Genomic DNA, 20,336 nt, shown 5'->3' with positions numbered 1-20,336 from the left:
GCCTGATCTCGGCTTAGCCACTTCCTTCTTGGGGTGATCGCGAAGATTCAGCGATGACACGAACAAATTCGTAAGCCCGGGGTAATACTGTAAGAAATGTTCAATGTAGCAAAAAGAAAATGTACATTTCTGAGGCTGTCGAGAACCGTTCACACAGCAGATTCCGGCATCCGCTCTTGAATGAGCGGATCAGAAAGAACATGCACTCCTGGGCGCAGGGAAAGGCGCCGCACGCACTCAAGGGACCGGCCGCGAAGGTTGGTGCGTGGGCGGGGCACAGCGAAGGGGGCCGGGCCTTGCCTGGGGCGGGGCCCCTGCCGGGGCGGGGCTCGCGCCCGCGGCGGTCGCGACGTAGCCCCGCCCCCAGCGTTGGCGCGAGATCCGAACGTCGGCGGCCGCGGTTCTGGCGTTCCCTGAGGCGCCGGGAGCCTGCGCCGGCGTCCTGCGGGCTTCGTCTCCTCAGCGGCCATGAGGCGGACAGGTCCCGAGGAGGAGGCCTGCGGCGTGTGGCTGGACGCGGCGGCGCTGAAGAGGCGGAAAGTGCAGGTGGGACGCTGGGGGGAGAGAGGGCGTTGGGGACCAGGTAGGGCCTGGAGGCGTAAGACGGGGAAGTTGGGGGGACACCTGGAGATGATGAAAGCGAAGTCGGGGACAGAGAAGGGAACAGCGTTGGGGAATTCACAGGTGAGAGCGACTGTGGTCTGAAGAAGGTTGAAAAATGGGGCTTGGGGAGGGTGGGAGGGACGGAAGGAAGGAGCGTGCTGTTGAGGGGTGTGGAGGAGCGGCGCGCGGGGGCGGGCGGCGAGGGTTCAGGTGTGTGAGAGGCGGAGGGAAAGTTCTCTCGGAGCAGTTGAACTGAGCAGGCTCCCTAGGAGGCCACAGTCCTTGCGAGACGTCCTGGTAGAGGCTGGAGCGTTGGGAGGTGGATGCGAATGCAAATTTGGGAAATTCTCACCCCAGGGTCTGTTTCCACCCAATTTGCCAAGTTGCAGGCCATCTACCTACCCAGAACCGGAAACTTTGAGGGGAAGGGGAGCTGGCCTCCTGTGTACTGAGCGGTCACTGGGTGCCGGATACTGCATTAGATACTGAATATGCGTTATATGTATCGTCATTCTTACTGGGAATGAGGAAACTGGGGTTCAGTAACTAACCTAGGCCCGCCTAACTAGAAGGAGCTGGAAATCACACTCAGGTCGGTCACCTGGGCAAGATGCCCTTCAGTCACTGTAAAGAAACAAAAGTGCGAGATAATAATCATTCATGTTTATTGAGCATTTTATGTTGGTGCTAAGTGTTTTAGGTATGTTACCTTGTTTGGTACAATTCTGTATGGTAGATAGCGTAATGATACCCATTTCACATACGGAAAACAGGCTCAAAACAGACACTAGGGGCAGGATTCTTGCTCTCAGGTTGCTCACAGTCTTATAGGGAAGAAAAGAGGTGTATAAATAATAACAATACCTAACCTTTATTGAGTGCTTTCTATGTGTCAGGCACTTTGCCGAGACTTTATACACTTTATCAATGGCAGGTACTCACCAAAATTCAATAAAGTAGATTTTGTCGTTATCCTGGTTTTATAGATAAGAAATTTGATCGTTTTATTATTATTTATTATTATTATTATTTTTTAGATGGAGTCTTGCTCTGTCGCCCAAGCTGGAGTGCAGTGGCACGATCTCAGTTCCCTGCAAGCTCCACCTCCGGGGTTCACGCTATTCTCCTGCCTCAGCCTCCTGAGTAGCTGGGACTACAGGCGGCCACCACCACACCCGGCTTTTTTTTTTTTTTTCTTTTTTTTTGAGACGGAGTCTCGCTCTGTCACCCAGGCTGGAGTGCAGTGGCGCGCTCTCGGCTCACTGCAAGCTCCGCCTCCCGGGTTCACGCCATTCTCCTGTCTCAGCCTCTCCGAGTAGTTGGGACTACAGGCGCCCGCCACTACGCCCGGCTAATTTTTTTTTTGTATTTTTAGTAGAGATGGGGTTTCACCGTGGTCTCTATCTCCTGACCTCGTGATCCGCCCGCCTCGGCCTCCCAAAGTGCTGGGATTACAAGCGTGAGCCACTGCGCCCGGCCACGCCCGGCTAATTTTTTGTATTTTTAGTAGAGACAGGGTTTCACCGTGTTAGCCAGGATGGTCTTGCTCTCCTGACCTCGTGATCTGCCCGCCTCAGCCTCCCAAAGTGCTGGGATTACAGGCGTGAGCCACTGCGCGCGGCCTATTATTATTATTATTATTTTTGAGATAGAGTTTCACTCTTGTTGCTTGGGCTGGAGTGCAGTGGCGCGATCTAAGCTCACTGCAACCTCTGCCTCCTGGGTTCAAGCGATTCTCCCGCCTCAGCCTCCCGAGTAGCTGGGACTACCGGCGCCCGCCACTACGCCCGGCTAATTTTTGTATTTTTAGTAGAGACAGGGTTTCACTATGTTGGCCAGGCTGGTCTTGAACTCCTGACCTCAAATGATCTGCCCGTCTCGGCCTCCCAAAGTGCTGAGATTACAGGCATGAGCCACCGTGCCCTGTCGATTGTTTTATTTTTTAAAAAATTATCAAAATGGCCGGGTGCAGTGGCTCACGCCTGTAATCCTAGTACTTTGGGAGGCCGAGGCGGGTGGATCACCTGAGGTCAGGAGTTCAAGACCGGCCTGGCCAACGTAGTGAAACGCCGTCTCTCCTACAAAAAATACAAAAATTTGCCAGGCGTGGTGGCAGGTGCCTGTAATCCCAGCTACTCGGGAGGCTGAGACAGGAGAATTGCTTGAACCCAGGAGGTGCAGGTTGCAGTGAGCTGAGATTGTGCCACTGCACTCCAGCCTGGGTGACAGAGCAAGACTTAGTTGAAGGGGTGGCCTGCCCCTCCACACCTGTGGGTGCTTCTCGTTAGGTGGGACGAAAGACTTGAGAAAAGGAATAAGACACAGAGACAAAGTGTAGAGAAAGAAAAGCGGGGCCCAGGGGACCGGTGCTGTGCTTACAGAGGACCCACACCGGCACTGGCCTCTGAGTTCCCTTAGTATTTATTGATAATTATCTTTACCATCAAAAAGATAAGGGAGTGACTGGGCAATAGGCCTTGCAACATAAGTAAGTTCAAAAGAAAATGCTGTGCCTTTGAGATGCATATGCGAACATCTCCATAAACCTTCTGGCAGTATTGCTCCATCCATCGCCCAGGGACGGGCAGGAGAGGAATGTTCTTTTTTCTAGATTTAAGAGAATGGTGATGACCTTTAACCATAAGCAGCCTTTAGGCACTTGTTTAACAAAGCACATCTGCACTGCCCAAAGTCCTTTTAACCTTAAGTCACCACAGCACATGTCTCTTGCAAGGACAAGGTTGGGGGTAGGGTCACAGATTAACAGCATCTCAAATACAGAACTAAATGGAGTCTCTTATGTCTACTTCCTTCTATATAGACACAGTAACAGGCTGATCTCTCCTTCTTTTCCCCACATCAGTCTCAAAAAAAAAAAAAAAAAAAATCAAAATGTGCAATAGCTATTTATTACTCCTTGAATTAGGAATAAGCCATTTGTACACTTTGAATACATTCTTGAATGACATGGGATGCTTGGGAAACTTGTATACCACTTTGATTTGTTAGTTAATTTTGGAGACAGGGCCTCAGTCCGTCACCCAGGCTGGAGTGCGGTGGCGTAATCACGACTAACTACAGCCTCAACCCCCCCGGGCTCCAGGTGATCCTCTTGCCTCAGCCTCCCGAGTAGCTGGGACTACAGGCATAGTGCCACAACGCCCAGCTCATTTTTTGTATTTTTTTTTTTGTAGAGATGGGATTTCGCTGTGTTACCTAGGCTGGTCTTGAACTCCTGAGCTCAAGTGATCTGCCCACCGTGGCTTCTCTAAGTGCTGGGATTACAGGTGTGAGCCATTGCACCCAGCCACCAGTTTAATTTAGAAAGAGGACAGAAATAGAATTAGGAAGAGTTCAGGAGAGAGAGAAAGCGAATATTCCACAGGGAAGAGGAGAGCCAATATTTGTCTCTATGTCTATAATTCTGTTTTTTTTTTTTTTTTTTTTCCAAAATGGAGTCTTGCTCTTGTTGCCCAGGCTGGAGTGGTGCGATCTCAGCTCACTGCAACCTCCACCTCCTGGGTTCAAGCAGTTCCCCTGCCTCAGCCTCCAGAGTAGCTGGGATTACAGGCATGCACCACCTTGCCCAGGTGAATTGGTATTGGTATTTTTAGTAGAGATGGGGTTTCTCCATGTTGGTCAGGCTGGTCTTGATTGAACTCCCAACCTCAGGTGATCCGCCTGCCTCGGCCTCCTGGGATTACAGGCGTGAACCACTACGCCCAGCCTAATTTTGTTTTATTGTTTGTTTGTTTGTTTGTTTGTTTGTTTTTTTTTTTTTGAGATGGAGTCTTGCTCTGTCACCCAGGCTGGAGTGTAGTGGCATGATCTCGGGTCACTGCAGCCTCTGCCTCCCAGGTTCATGAGATTCTCTGCCTCAGCCTCATGAGTAGCTGGGATTACAGGCGTGTGCCACCATACCTGGCTAATTTTTGTATTTTTAGTAGAGACAGGGTTTCACCATGTTGACCAGGCTGGTCTTGAACTCCTGGCCTCAAGTGATCTGCCTGCCTCAGCCTCCCAAAGTGCTGGGATTACAGGCATGAGCCACCGTGCCTGATCTGTCTATAATTCTTATACCCCCAAATCCTGCCTTTTTCTCTGGCAGTGTTATGGTGAAAACATTTGTCTTGTTGATGTAGTGCATGACAGGTATGGAATCCTCCAGGATCTCTAGGCCCTTAACTTATTCTGCTTTCTAGAGGCCTGGACCTTATGACCATACTCACTAACACCATTTCTCCTTCTTGTTACTTGATTCCCAAAGATACTTGTTAAAATCTTTGGTTCCTGACTATTATCTATTACTCTGACTTCCAACCCAGAGAAGAGTACTAAAGATTCCCTTTCACAAGGTGCTTCTTCCTAGAGTGGCTATCAAATAGGCATACAGTCCTTTGAGGTTTTTTTTTTTTTTTTTTTTTTTTTTTTTGAGACAGAGTCTCGCTGTCGCCCAGGCTGGAGTGCAGTGGCACGATCTCGGCTCACTGCAGGCTCCACCCCCCAGGGTTCACGCCATTCTCCTGCCTCAGCCTCCCGAGTGGCTGGGACTACAGGCGCCCACCACGTCGCCCGGCTAATTTTTTGTATTTTTAGTAGAGACGGGGTTTCACTGTGTTAGCCAGGATGGTCTCGATCTCCTGACCTCGTGATCCACCCGCCTCGGCCTCCCAAAGTGCTGGGATTACAGGCTTGAGCCACCGCGCCCGGCCTGTCCTTTGAGTTTTAATGTCAGGGATGGATGGGCAGTAGCTAGTGGCTGTGTTTTTGAAAACATGCCTCTTCCCACTTGATCTCTAAACAGAATTGTTTGCTGTTTTTGAGAGAATGAGTAGTTTGTAGTCTGGCCAGTAGACAATAGTAGTCTGTGTTTGGAGTGAGTTTGCTTCTCTCCTAATTTGAACTACCCATTTGGCCTCGTTACTTAGGCCTTGTATGTGTACTAGATTTGCTTTCATTTTGTTTTTATATTATGAAAATAATATATGTTTGTTAAAATTAAATAGGACTGTGGCTCATGCCTGTAATCTCAGCACTTTGGGAAGCTGAGGCGGGAGGATCACTTGAGGCCAGGAATTTGGGACCAGCCTGGGCAATATAATGAGACCCCAACTCCACAAAAAATAAAAAAAGTTTATCATGGGTAGAGGATTGTGGCAGTTTTAATGTATGTCCACAAATTCTTCAGTACTTTTCCTTCTAAAAGATAGAACTTAATTCCCCTTTCCTTGAGCACAGACAGTATTTGGTGACTCCAATGAATAGAATGTGGTAGGTTATGGTGTTAGAATTCTGAGTCTAAGCCTGGCCAACATGGTGAAACCCCATCTCTACTGAAAATACTAAAATTAGCCAGGCTTGGTGACGGGTGCCTATAATCCCAGCTACTCAGGAGGCTGAGGCAGGAGAATTGCTTGAAGCTGGAAGGTGGAGGTTGCAGTGAGCCAAGGTTGCGCCACTGCACTCCAGACTGGGTGATAGAGTGAAACCCCATCTCAAAAAAAAAAAAAAAAAAAAGAATTCTGAATCCAGGTCATGAATGACATTGCAGCTTTAGCTTCATTGTCTCTTTGGGAGAAGCCAGCTGTCGTGTTGTGAGGACACTCAAGCAGCTCTGTGGAGAGGTTCATGCAGTGAGGAGCTGAGGCCTTTTGCCAACAGTTGTGTGAGTGAGGGAGTCATCTTGAAATTGGATACTGCACCTCTGGTTGATACTTTGAATGCAACCTCACTAGACTGTGAGACAGACCCACCCATCTAGGCTTAACCCAAATTCTTCATGCACAGAAGTTGTGAGATAATAAATGCCTGGCTGGATTTCAGAATTGCCATTGACTGGTGACCCACTTGTACCTCTTATTTCCCCCTTTTTGAACATAGTGTCTGTAACAGTTATGCCTGTTCCAAATTGTATGTTAGATGTATGAGGGAAGATAATTTGTCTTTAGTTCACAGGCCTGCAGATCTAAAGGAACTGTATTTAAACTACATTTTTGGACTTCACATGTACCTGTTTTAGATGCTAGTATCCTTGATATTAAGCTAATGCTATAAAGAGATGAGATTTTTGTAGAGTTTTGGGAGGGAGGGAGTATATTTTGCATATGGGAATAATGTAAGTAATTTGGGGCCAGAAGGTGGACTGTGATGGTTTTAAAATATGTCCACACTCTTCCCTTCAAGAGGCGGAGCTTCATTCTCCTGCCTTTATGTTTGGATTGGACTTGGTAACTTGCTATTTATTTATTTATTTGTTTGTTTATTTTTTTGAGATGGAGTCTCGCTCTGTTGCCCAGACTGGAGTGCAGTGGCGTGATCTTGGCTCACTGCAACCTCCACCTCCTGGGTTGAAGCAGTTCTCCTGCCTCACCTTATGAGTAACTGGGATTACAGGCATGCACCACTATGCCTGGCTAATTTTTGTATTTTTAGTACAGACGGGGTTTCACCATGTTGGCTAGGCTGGTCTCAAACTCCTGACCTCAGGTGATCTACCTGCCTTGGCCTCCCAAAGGGATTACAGGCGTGAGCCACCGCGCTCGGCCGTAACTTGCTTCTAATGAATAGAATATTGCGAGAACTGATGGTGTGTGATTTTTTTCAGATTGGGTCATAAATGGCTTTGTGACCTCTTTTGATTGCTCACTCTGGGAAAAGCTAGCTTCCATGTTGCTACATGAAGCCTGCTAACAGCCATGTTAGTGAGCTACCTTGGAAGTGGATCCTTTCAGCCCCAGTTAAGGCTGAAATTGTAGCCTGAGCCAACATCATGAATGCAACCTCATGAGAGACCCTTAGCCAGAACCACCAAGCTAATCACCCTGAGAAGCTGTGTGAGATTAATGTTTTTTTGTTTTGTTTTTGTTTGTTTGTTTGTTTTTTGAGACAGAGTTGCTCTGTCACCCAGGCTGCGGTGCAATGGCACGATCTCAGCTCACTGCCAACTTCGACTAATGGGTTCAAACGATTCTCCTGCCTCAGCATCCTGAGTAGCTGGGATTACAGGCGCTCACCACTACACCTGGCTAATTTTGGTATTTTTAGTAGAGACGAGGTTTCACCATGTTGGTCAGGCTGTTCTCAAACTCCTGACCTCAAGTGATCGCCTGCCTCAGCCACCCAAAGTGCTGGGATTACAGGCGTGAGCTACCACGCCGGCAGAATGTTTATTGTTTTAAGCTTCTGAGTTTTGTGGTAATTCGTTACAAAGCAATACAACACTAATATAGCTAATATTAAGAAAGATTTTGTGAACAATATTTGGAGACTTTAATACCCACTTTCTCTTTTTTTGTTGTTTTTTTTTTGAGACAGAGTCTCGCTCTGTCGCCCAGGCTGGAGTGCAGTGGCGCGATCTCGGCTCACTGCAAGCTCCGCCTCCCGGGTTCACGCCATTCTCCCGCCTCAGCCTCTCCGAGTAGCTGGGACTACAGGCGCCCGCCACCACGCCCGGCTAATTTTTTTGTATTTTTAGTAGAGACGGGGTTTTACCGTGGTCTCGATCTCCTGACCTCGTGATCCGCCCGCCTCGGCCTCCCAAAGTGCTGGGATTACAAGCGTGAGCCACCGCGCCCGGCTATACCCACTTTCAATCATGGATATCAACAAGGAAAAAAGATTTGAACAATAGTATAAACCAGGTAGACCTAAGAGACAGAAATATAGAACAGTCTACCCAACAACAGCAGAATACATAGTCTTCTCCATGACACATGGAGCATTCTCCACAAATACTAGGTCACAAAACAAATCTCAATAAATTTAGAAAGATGCAAATCATACAAAGTATATTCTCCATAATGGAATGAAAGTAGAAATCAGTAACAGAAGAAAAAGTAGAAAATCCACAAATAGGTTGAAATCAAACAGCACGTTTCTAAATAACCAAGGGTCAAAGAAGAAATCAAAAGGAAAATTATAATAGAAAGTACTTTGAGATAAATGAAAACAAAAACACAATGCACCAAGATTTATGGGATGCAACTAACACTATGCTTAGAGGGATATTTATAGCTGTAAATGCTTTTATTAAAAAGAATCTCGGCCAGGCACAGTGGCTCACACCTGTAATCCCAACAGTTTGGGAGGCTGAGGTGGGTGGATCACCCGAGGTCAGGAGCTTGAGACCAACCTGGCCAACACGGTGAAACCCTGTCTCTACTAAAAATACCAAAATTAGCTGGGCATAGTCGCGGGCACCTGTAATCCCAGCTACTCAGGAGGCTGAGGCAGGAGAACTGCTTGAACCCAGGAGGCAGAGGCTGCAGTGAGCCGAGATCGTGCCATTGCATTCCAGCCTGGGCAACGAGAGTGAAACTCACTCCTGTCTCAAAAAAAAAAAAAAAAAAAATCTTAAATAACCTAATCTTCTATCTTAAGAAACTAGAAAAAGAAGAGCAATCTAAACCCATAGTGACCGGAAGGAAGGAAATAATACAATTTAGGGTGAAAATAAATAGTAAAGAAAAAAATCAACATCAAAAGTTGGTTCTTTGCAAAGATCAACAAACTCAACACACCTTTAGCTAGACTGATCAAGAATAAATGAGAGCACAGTGGCTCACACCTATAATCCCAGCATTTTAGGAGGCTGAGGTGGGAGGATCCCTTGAGCCCAGGAGTTCAAGACCAGCCTGGGCAACATAGGGAGACCCTATCTCTACAAAAAAATACAAAAATTAGCCTGATATGGTGGTGCATGCCTGTAGTTTCAGCTACTCAGGAGGCTGAGGTGTAAGGATCACTGAACTCAGGGAGGTTGAGGCTGCATTGAACAGTGATTGAGCCACTGTGCTCCAGCCTGGGTAACAGAGTGACACCCTGTCTCAGTCAGTCAGTCAGCAAGAGGCCAGGTGAGGTGGCTGGAAAAACCCTATCTCTACTAAAAATAAAAAAATTAGCCAGGCATGGTGGCATGCACCTATAGTCCCAGCTACTCGGGAGGCTGAGGCAGGAGAATCACTTGAACCCGGGAGACAGAGGTTGCAGTGAGCTGAGATTGTGCTACTGCATTCCAGCCTGGGTGACAGAGTGAGACTGTCTAAAAAAGAAAATAAAAAGAGAGAAACAGAATTATAAGAGAATACTATAAACAACTGTATGCTAACACATTTAGATAACTTAGATGAAATGGACAAATTCCTAGGAAGTCACAGACTACCAAACTTGTCTAAAGAAGAAATAGATAAAAATCAACTGACTGTAAATGTAAGGGTTTACTTCTGGACTTTCAGTTCAATTCCTTTGGTCTATAGACCTACAACAAAGAGATTGAATTAGTAATTTTAAAACTTCCTGCAAAGAAAAGTCTAGGTCTAGATAGTTTCTCTGGTGAATTCTACCAAACATTTAAAGAATTATACCAGTCCTTCAGACTCTCTTAAAAAAATAGAATAGAAGAGGAGGGAACACTTTCCAACTCATTTTGAGGCCAGTATTACTCTGATACTAAAACTAGACCAAGATATCACAAGAAAAGGAAATTATGGTCTGGTATCCTTTATGAATACAGATACAAAAATGCTCAACAAAATACAAGTAAACCAAATTTAGCAACACATAAAAAGGATTATAAATCATGACCAAGAGGAATTTATCTTAGGAATGCAAGGTTGGTTTAAATTTGAAAACCAATTAATATACCATACTAATAGCATAAAAGACAAAAACCACATAATCATCTCAATAGACACAGAAAAAGCATTTTGACTGACATCATTTTGTGATTAAAACACTCAACAGACCAGGAATAAAAGGGAATTTTCTCAGCCTCACAAAGGGCATCTATGAAAACCCAGTTAACATCATACTTAATGGAAGAAGACTGAATGTTTCCACTCCTAAATCAGCAACAAGACAAAGATCTTGCCATTCTGTTTACCACTGCACTAGAGATTTTATGCAGGGAAATTTAGCAAGAAAAAGAAATAAAAGATATCTAGATTGAAAAGGAAGAAGTAAAATTATCTGTTTGCAGAAAATATGATCTTATGTATAGAAAATCCTAAGGAATCCACTTAAAAAATTAGAAAAAATGAGTTCAGCAATGTGACAGGATACAAAAATCAATTGTACTTCTATATGGTAGGATTTTATCCAAAAAATGAAACTAAGGAAATAATTTCATTTACAATAGAATCAAACAGAATAAAATACTTAGGCATAAATTTAACAAAACAGTGCAAGACATACACTGGAAAGTATAAAACTCATTGAAAGAAATTAAAAATGTAAATAATGGAAAGACATTACATGTTCATTGATCAGAAGACTTAATCTTAAGATAGGAATACTCCCCAATTGATCTACAGAATCAGTGCAGTCCTTATCAACATCTCAGTTGTCCTTTTTGCAGATATTGACAGTCTGATCCAGAAATTCATGACATCTGAGGGATCTAGAAAAGCCAAAACAAGCTTGAAGAGTAACAAAGTTGGAGGAATCACATGTACTGATTTCAGAATTACTATACAGTTACAGTACTTAAGATGGTTTGATACTGTCATAAAGGTAGACATATTATAGACCAAAGGAATTGGAAGTCCAGAAGTAAACCCTTATATTTATGGTCAGTTGTTTTGTTGTTGTTGTTGTTGTTGTTTTTAGAATCAGGGTCTCAATTTGTCACCCAGACTGGAGTGCTATGATCACACCCAGAGTGCTGATGTGATCATAGCTTTATTGAGATATGATTAATATACCATGAAATTTGTCCATTTAAGTATGTACCCCCGAGAGATAGGAAAACGTATGTCTGCACAAAAACTTGCGTACAAGGCCAGGCGCGGTGGCTCACGCTTGTAATCCCAGCACTTTGGGAGGCCGAGGCGGGTGGATCACGAGGTCAGGAGATTGAGACCACGGTGAAACCCTGTCTCTACTAAAAATACAAAAAAAATTAGCCGGGCGTGGTGGCGGGCACCTGTAGTCCCAGCTACTCGGAGAGGCTGAGGCGGGAGAATGGCGTGAACCCGGGAGGCGGAGCTTGCAGTGAGCCGAGATCGTGCCACTGCACTCCAGCCTGGGCGACAGAGCGAGACTCCATCTCAAAAAAAAAAAAAAAAAAACTTGCACACAAATGTTCTTAGCAGCGTTTCTCATAATAGCCAAAAAGTGGAAACAATCCAAGTAGTCATCAACTGATGAACATCAACTGGTAAAAAAAAAAAAAGTATATCTAGGGTTGAGTGCAGTGGCTCACGGCTGTAATCCCAGCACTTTGGGAGGCTGAGATGGGCAGATCACTTGAGGTCAGGAGTTTGAGACCAGCCTGGCCAACATGGTGAAACCCTGCCTCTACTAAAAAAATACAAAACTTAGCCAGGCATGGTGGCAGGCACCTGTAATCCCAGCTGCTCAGGAGACTGAGGCAGAAGAATTGCTTGAACCCAGGAGGCGGAGGTTGCAGTGAGCCAAGATTGCGTAACTGCACTCCAGCCTAGGTGACAGAATGAGACCCTGTCTCAAACAAACAAAATAACACAAAATGGTATAGCTATACAATGGAATATTATTTGGCAATAAAAAAGAGTGAAGTATTGATAACATGCTACAACATGGATGGACCTCCAAGCATTAGGCTCAGTAAAAGAAGCCAGTCACAAAAGACTAGATATTGTATGATACATAAAAGGCCCAGAATAGGCAAATCTGTAAAAAAGAAAGTAAGTGATTTTCTGGGCCTGGGGTGGGATGGGAATGAGGAATGACTGCTAAGGCTAGAGGGTTTCTTTTGGGGGAAATGAGAACTGTTCTAAAATTAGATTCGGTGATAATTACACAACTTCATAAGTATACTAAAACTTAACTGTATACTTAAATGGGCAAATTTTATGGTAAGTGAATTGTATCTCTATTAATAAAGCTGTTAAAATGAAAAGAAAGACGCTTTGTGGAAGTTAGACCTTAAACGAAGGGCCAGATTTTGTTGGAAAGCAATGGGAGTGCAGTGGGACAATATGAATAGTGCCACAGAAGCAGGAAGTATAAGGGATGTTTGTGAAACACAAAATAAAAGTTTCTTTTTTTTTTTTTTTTTTGAGACGGAGTCTCGCTCTGTCACCCAGGTTGGGGTGCAGTGGCACCATCTCGGCTCACTGCAAGCTCCGCCTCCCGGGTTCACGCCATTCTCCTGCCTCAGCCTCTCCGAGTAGCTGGGACTACAGGCGCCCGCCACCTCGCCCGGCTAATTTTTTGTATTTTTAGTAGAGACGGGGTTTCACCGTGTTAGCCAGGATGGTCTCGATCTCCTGACCTCGTGATCCGCCCGCCTGGGCCTCCCAAAGTGCTGGGATTACAGGCGTGAGCCACCGCGCCCGGCCCACAAAATAAAAGTTAAGGAGTCTTGAAGACCACCATAATTTTTGACAGCAACTGCAAGTTTGGGGGTCCCCAAAACCATTCTCGGGTTTCATAATTTGCTAGAAGTACTCACAGAAGTCACTGAAAGCTGTTATGGTTATAGTTTATTGCAGTGAGGAGACACAAATGGAAATCAGCCAATGGCAGGGGCATAGAGAGCCAAGTCTGGGAGAATCCCAAGCCTAAATCTTCCAGTGTCCTCTCCTAGTGAAGAAATGGACAATGCCAACTGCTCTCAGCAGTGATATGTAACAGTACACACAGAGTACTGCCAATCATGGAAGCTTAACTGAGCCGTGATGTCTAGAGTTGTTTTGGGGGCTCAGTCACATGCATGTGGTTGACTTACCTTCCTGCTGACTTTAGTTTTCAGCCCTTATAGAGGTCATGCTGTTAACGCATGACCTAAAGACCCCTCCATAAATCACATTGTTAGCAGAGATTATTTGGTGTGGCCCAAGGCTCCCAGGTTAAAAAAAAACGAAACACTCCTATCAGGTGGGACATTCCAAGGATTTAGAGATTATCTCTCAGGAGCTACCAGGCCTCTCCTTGGGTAAGATTTTTTTTTTTTTTTTGAGACGGAGTTTCAAAAAAACTTTTTGCCCAGGCTGGAGTGCAATGGCACGATCTCGACTCACTGCGACCTCCGCTTCCTGGGTTCAAGCGATTCTCCTGCCCCAGCCTTTCATGTAGCTGGATTACAGGTGTGCACCACCAACCCAGGCTAATTATTTTTGTAGTTTTAGTAGAGACGGGGTTTTACTGTGTTGGGATTACAGGCACAAGCCACCGCACCTGGCCAAGATTCTTTACTACATAGGGAATAATTCAATTTGGCTAAAGTGTAGACTATTCCCTGGAGTTGAAGGTGAGCTTGGGAGGGTAAACTAGTACTATGTTGTTGGAAATTGATGGAAGGCATTTGTTGTCATTGGAGCTATCTCTTAAGAAGATTAACCCATTAGTGGTTATTTGAGAGTGTGTAGTATCCTGACAGGTAGGCTAGAGGAATTTGGAGGATACTGCTGAAATTTAGGTAAGAAATAACAAGGGCTTAGTCCAGGATGGTAGAAGTTGAAAGTTGTTTATTTTTAGTTGTTTATTTTATTTTTTGAGACAGGATCTCACTCTGTCACCCAGGCTAGAGTGCAGTGGCGTGATCTCGGCTCACTGCAACCTCTGCCTCCCGGGCTCAATAGATCCTCTCACCTCAGCCTCCCAAGTAGCTGGGACCACAGGCATGCGCCACTGTACCTGGCTAATTTTTTTGTATTTTTGTTAGAGACTGGGTTTCACCATGTTGCCAGGCTGGTTTTGAACTCCTGAGCTCAAGTGATGTGCCTCCCAAAGTGCTGGGATTACAGGTGTGAGCCACTGTGTCTGGCCAGTTGTTTATTTTTATTTTGGTTTATTGGTCTCTCTCTATATAAAAGTATAGGTACACTCAAGAAGGACCTAAATAGGCTTAGTAGGGGATTGCTTAAATGTTTTTTAAGGCCGGGCGTGGTGGTTTATGCCTGTAATCCCACACTTTTGGAGGCTGAGGTGGGCAGATCACTTGAGGTCAGGAGTTCAAGACCAGCCTGGCCAACATGGTAAAACCCCATCTCTACTAAAAATACAAAAAAAAATTAGCTGGCATCGTGGCACATGCCGGTAATCCCAGCTACTTGGGAGGCTGAGGCAGCAGAATCACTTGAACGTAGGAAGCAGAGGTTGTGGTGAACCAATATCGCGCTACTGCACTCCAGCCTAGGTGACAGAGACTCCGTCTCAAAAAAAACAAAAACAAAAGTCTTTTTTAAGCTATAATTTTGGTCCAGTTATTTGGACCAGCTCTCAGTGTCTTTTAAAGCCCTTTTGCATCTTCACATATGATTACATTTAGCAGCCAGAAATTGGTACCTGAGTAGGTAAAGGATAGAGAAAAATAAAAATAGAAAATGTGACTCAAAATAGTATTTGGAAATTGGGAGAATAGGTGTATAGCTGCTGATTGTATCCATATACTACAATACTTCTGTTGAAGTTAACACTTTCCAGGGGGATTCAGGATTTGCTCCAGGGTGAGGATTCTTCCTCCACTGCATTTCAGTTGAGGCACAATGGTCGTCTTTCTTTTATAGGACTGTCATCTCTGTGACTGAGAGAGCCACATGCAGCCACTGCTATAATGGAAGTTGTTAAAATAAGAGAAGATTTAAACAGATCTTCAATAAGTAGTCCTTATTAGAGCAAAACTGAGAGTAAATGTACAATGACTTCTGACATGCATGCATTATGTCCTTTAAGTGAAAAAAATCTCATTAGCAGGGAGTACCCTTTTTCGAGACAGAGTCTCGCTTAGCTGCCCAGGCTGGAGTGCAGTGGTGTGATCTCACCGCAACCACTGTCTCCCAGGTTCAAGCAATTCTCCCGTCTCAGCCTCCTGAGTAGCTGGGATTAGAGGCATTCACCATCATGCCTGGCTAATTTTTGTATTTTAGTAGAGACAGGGTTTCACCACGTTGGCCAGGCTGGTCTTGAACTCCTGACCACAGGTGATCTGCTCACCTTGGCCTCCCAAAGTGCTAGGATTACAGGTGTGAGCCACCACACCCAGCTTTTTTTTTTTTGAGATGGAGTCTCACTCTGTTGCCCACTGGAGTGCAGTGGTCCAATCTCTGCTCACTGAAGCCTCCACCTCCTGGGTTCAAGTGATTCTCCTGCCTCAGCCTCCCAAGTAGTTGGGACTACAGGTGCATGCCACCATGCCTGGCTGATTTTTTTGTGTGTTTTTAGCAGAGATGAGGTTTCACTATGTTGGCCAGGCTGATCTCGAACTCCTACCTCAAGTGATCTGCCTGCCTCGACCTCCCAAAGTGCTGGGATTACAGGCGTGAGCCACCACACCCGGCCTGGGAGCACCCTTTTATGAGACTTAGTAATGCCAGTGGATATAGACATATCAGGTCTCCAATTAGGAATTGTGATAGAAGAAATTTGCTTTTCTCCTTTCTCCGTTGAATTTTCATGAGGTTTAGATGAAAAACCAATACAGGGTGGTGCTCGAGAAGATTCCTGCAATAAATTTGTGTTGTTAGATTACTTTGGGATGGAAAACTTCATAGTTCTCTGTGCGTGTACGCTTCCATCCCATCTGTGTTCTGGACCTTATCTGTGACATCAGTTATTGTGACAGCTCATCTTAGCTTGGATCACAGCATTAGAAAAGCCTTAGTGTTTTCTGACAGCACTATTGCTGTTGTGCTGAAAATGTAATGAGTAAGCTATAAATAAAATGAAAACGGGAAATCCTTCCTGCATACCTACCTTCCTAAAGTATTTATTGAATTGAGTACCTATTATGTGTATTAAGCTATATTAAGTTCTGTGCAGGATAGGAAAAAGGTATGTGAATCACATGCTGATGCCAGGATTTTGTAGGATGATAAGTTTTCAGACACCAAGTGATAAATGGCCAGTTCAGAAGAGGAAGAGACCACACATGGCTAGGGGAATCAGGAATGCTTGGTGGCAAGCTGAAGAGTATGTTTTGGAGTTGGGTGTAAAAAATGCCTTTCTCTGTGAGGCATACAAATGAGGAGGTTGGAGGCCATCAGCAGGGACTGACATGTAGTTCAGTATTATGTTACGGGATGCATGGAGGGCTTTTGGTAGTAGAGAAAAAGGTAAACTGGAATCATCAATGTGTGCAGTGTGAGTCTACACTTTATGCTACAAGTAGCAGAGAAACTATTGACAGATTTTGAGCAAGATGACGTGATCACAGCTGTACTTTGAGATTAATCTAGAAGTTATGTGGGGGATGAATTGAAATAGGTGGTGAATGGAGGCCTGACCAGCTAAGAGACTATTGTCATAGTTTAGGGCTAGGCAAGAGTTTATGAGATCCTAAACTATGGTAGTGTGTTTTCAGTTCTGCAGAGAACCTAAGAGAGGTTTGAAGTTGAAGCAAGTGTTGAATGAATACTTTGTTACTAATTCAACAGAGCTAACTTAAGTTGTTGGAGATGCATAATGATGAGACCCCTGATAGCTTTTCTTGGTAACACTTCTTAAACAATCCTCCTTAGGGCATGCTTATGAGGTAGCGTCATCCTTTCAACCTGACTCAATGAGGCATGACAGTGCTGACTAGAAAGGTTTTTATCCTAAATGTCATCAAATTAATGCTGGGAAAGACTAAAAGGAAAGAGGGACTTGGTGATGATGCTCTCGGTGACTCTAAAAGTGGAGGAGAATGAGTAGGGGCCCTGGGAAGCATAAAGGAAGAAGGAGCGTGGCAAAAGGAATAATACTTTCATGTATGTCAATGGTGGAACATGAGACTTCATATACAAATTTAAGACCAGAGTGACATTATGAAAAAAGGAAGTTACATCAAATTATGTACTACAGTTGAAGGTCATAGTGAATCATGAAAAAAAAAGGAATTATATTTGTTTGAAGCAAAACTTTAAGATAAACTTATAGATAAATTATCAGAAGAGATAAAAGATAAAATAAGAGCTAAACTGAATTTAAGTGCTGTGGAACCATGAGAACATTTTCTAATAGTGAGAGGAGTTATGTATATGATCCCAGCTCTTTTTTGATAATAGATTTCTTGAGCATAAGAAAAGGTCACACTTGGCCAGGCACAATGGCTCACACCTGTAATCCCAGCACTTTGGGAGGCCGAGGCAGGTGGATCATGAGGTCAAGAGACCATTCTGGCCAACATGGTGAAACCTCGTCTCTACTAAAAACACAAAAATTAGCTGGGCATGGTGGTACACACCTGTAATCCCAGCTACTCAGGAGGCTGAGGCAGGAGAACTGCTTGAACCCGGGAGGCGGAGGTTGCAGTGAGCCAAGATTGCGCCACTGCACTCCAGCCTGGGCAACAAGAGTGAAACTGTCTAAATAAATAAATAAATAAATAAATAAAATAAATAAAACAATGAAACTTGCTGCCTTGATGACTCTTCCTTTCATGGAAGATTTCTCTGCAGCATATGTTGCTGTTTGATAGCATTTTACCCACAAAACTCCTTTCAAAATTGGAGTCAATCCTCTCAAACCCTGCCTTTGCTTTCTCAATTAAGTTTATGTAATGTTCTAAATTTTTTGTTGTCATTTCAACAATGTTCACAGCATCCTCGCCAGGAGTAGACTCCATCGCAAGAAGCCACTTTTTTTTTTTGCTTATCCATTAGAAGCAATTTCTCATCCATTAAAATTTTTATTGGGAGAGTATATCAATTCGGTCACATCTTCAGGGTCCACTTTTAATTCTAGTTCTCTTGCTATTTCCATCACATTTACAATTACTTCCTTCACTGAACTCTTAAATGCTGCAAAGTCATCCACGAGAGTTGGAATCAAATTCTTCTAAATTTCTATTCGTGTTATTTTGACCTCCTCCCATGAATCATGAATCCCCCCCACCTTTTTTTTTTTTTTTCAAACAGACAGGATCTCGCTATTTTGCCCAGGCTGATCTCAAACTCCTGAGCTCAAGTGATCCTTTAGTCTCAGTCTCCTGAGTAACTGAGATTATAAGGCAGCACCACCATGGCCAGATAATCACGAATGTTCTTACTGGCATCTAGAATGGTGAATCCTTTTCAGAAGATTTTCAATTTACTTTGCCCAGATCCATCACAGGAATTATCTATGGCACCTGTGGCCTTATGAAATGTAGTTCTTAAATAATAAGACATAGAAATAGAAATTACTCCTTGATCCATGGGCTACAGAATGAATATTGTGTTAACAGGCATGAAAACATTAATCTTCTTGTACATCTCCATCAAGCTCTTGAGTGGCTAGGAACATTATCAATGAGCAGTAAAAAAAAAAAAAAAGGTAAAAAATATAAACTTTTTTTTTTTTTTTTTTTTGAGATGGGGTCTCTGTCACCCTGGCTGGAGTGCTGTGGCACGATCATGGCTCACTACACTCCAGCCTGGGCTCAAGAGATCCTCCCACTTTGGCCTCCCAAGCAGCTGGGACTACAGGTGCATGTCACCACACCTGGCTAATTTTTAAATTTTTTGTAGAGATGGAGTCTCACCATGTTGTCTAGGTTGGTCTCAAACTCCTAGGCTCAAGCAATCTGCCTGCCTCAGCCTCCCAAAATTCTGGGATTACAGGTGTGAGCCACTGTGCCCAGCCAATGAACAGTAATATTTTGAAAATAATCTTTCTAAGCAGTAGGTCGAGTGGGCTGAAAATATTCAGTAAACCATGCTATAAATAGATGTGCTGTCATCCAGGCTTTGTTGTTCCATTTATAGACCACAGGCAGAGTAGATATAGCATAATTCTTAAGGCCTAAGGATTTTCAGAATATTAGGTGAGCATTGGCTTTAAATCGTTAGCTGCATTAGCCCCTAACAAGAGAGTCATCCTGTCCTTTGATGCTTTGGACCCAGGCATTGACTTCTCTGTAGCTATGAAAGTCCGAGATGGCATCTTCTTCCTGTGTAAGACTATTTCGTCTATAGTGACAGTCTGTTGTTTCATGTAGCCACCTTCATCAGTGATCTTAGCTAGATCTTCTGGATAACTTGCTGCAGCTTCTACATCAGCACTTGCTGCTTCACCTGTACTTTTTATGTTGTAGAGACAGTTTCTTTCCTTCAGCCTCATGAACCAGCCTCTGCTAGCTTCAAACTTTTCTTCTGTGGCGTTCCTCACCTCTCTCAGCTTTCATAGAATTGCATTCGAGTTAGAGCCTTGCTCTCTGAATTAGGCTTTGACTTAAGCGAATGTTGTAGCTGCTTTGATCATTTATCCAGACCACTCAGACTTCCTTCATATCAGCAATAAGGCTGTTTTGCTTTCTTATTTGTGTGTTCACTGGAGTGGCACTTTTAATTTCCTTCAAGAACTTTCCTTTGCATTTACAACTTGGCTGTTTGGTGCAAGAGGCTCAGCTTTTGGCCTCTTGGGGCATGTCTTCCTCACTAAGCATGATCATTTCTAGCTTTTGATTTAAAGTGAGAGACCTATGACTTCTCATTTCACTTAACACTTAGAGGCCATTATAGAGTTCTTCACTGGCCTAATTTCAGTATTAAATAGGGCAGCCCAAGGAGAGGGAGAGTTGAGGCAGTGGCCAGTGACTGGAACAGTCAAAAACATGCACAGCATTTATCGATGAAGTTTGCCATCATATATAGATGTGGTTCATGGTGCTCCAAAACAATTACAATAGTAACATTAAAGATCACTGATTGGCCGGGCGCAGTGGCTCACGCCTGTAATCCCAGCACTTTGGGAGGCCAAGGCGGGAGGATCACGAGGTCAGGAGATCGAGACCATCCTGGCCAACACAGTGAAACCCCGTCTGTACTAAAAATACAGAAAAGTTAGTCAGG

General features: G+C 44.3%; 1 protein-coding gene across 1 annotated transcript in view; it reads left to right on the top strand.

Annotated features, from left to right (window-relative positions):
* Positions 1-368: 368 nt before the first annotated feature.
* Positions 369-20,336, top strand: part of AUNIP (aurora kinase A and ninein interacting protein) — a 37,188-nt gene continuing 17,220 nt past the window's right edge. Inside the window, exon 1 of the mRNA XM_058443977.1 lies at positions 369-546. Within this exon, the coding sequence (XP_058299960.1) occupies positions 469-546 (78 nt within the window). The 5' untranslated portion in view covers positions 369-468. The remainder of the gene's footprint in view (positions 547-20,336) is intronic.

The sequence above is a fragment of the Hylobates moloch genome, unplaced genomic scaffold (assembly GCF_009828535.3).
Source record: "Hylobates moloch isolate HMO894 unplaced genomic scaffold, HMol_V3 SCAFFOLD_9, whole genome shotgun sequence".
Lineage (NCBI taxonomy): Eukaryota > Metazoa > Chordata > Mammalia > Primates > Hylobatidae > Hylobates > Hylobates moloch.
This window is presented reverse-complemented; position numbering and strand designations above follow the sequence as displayed.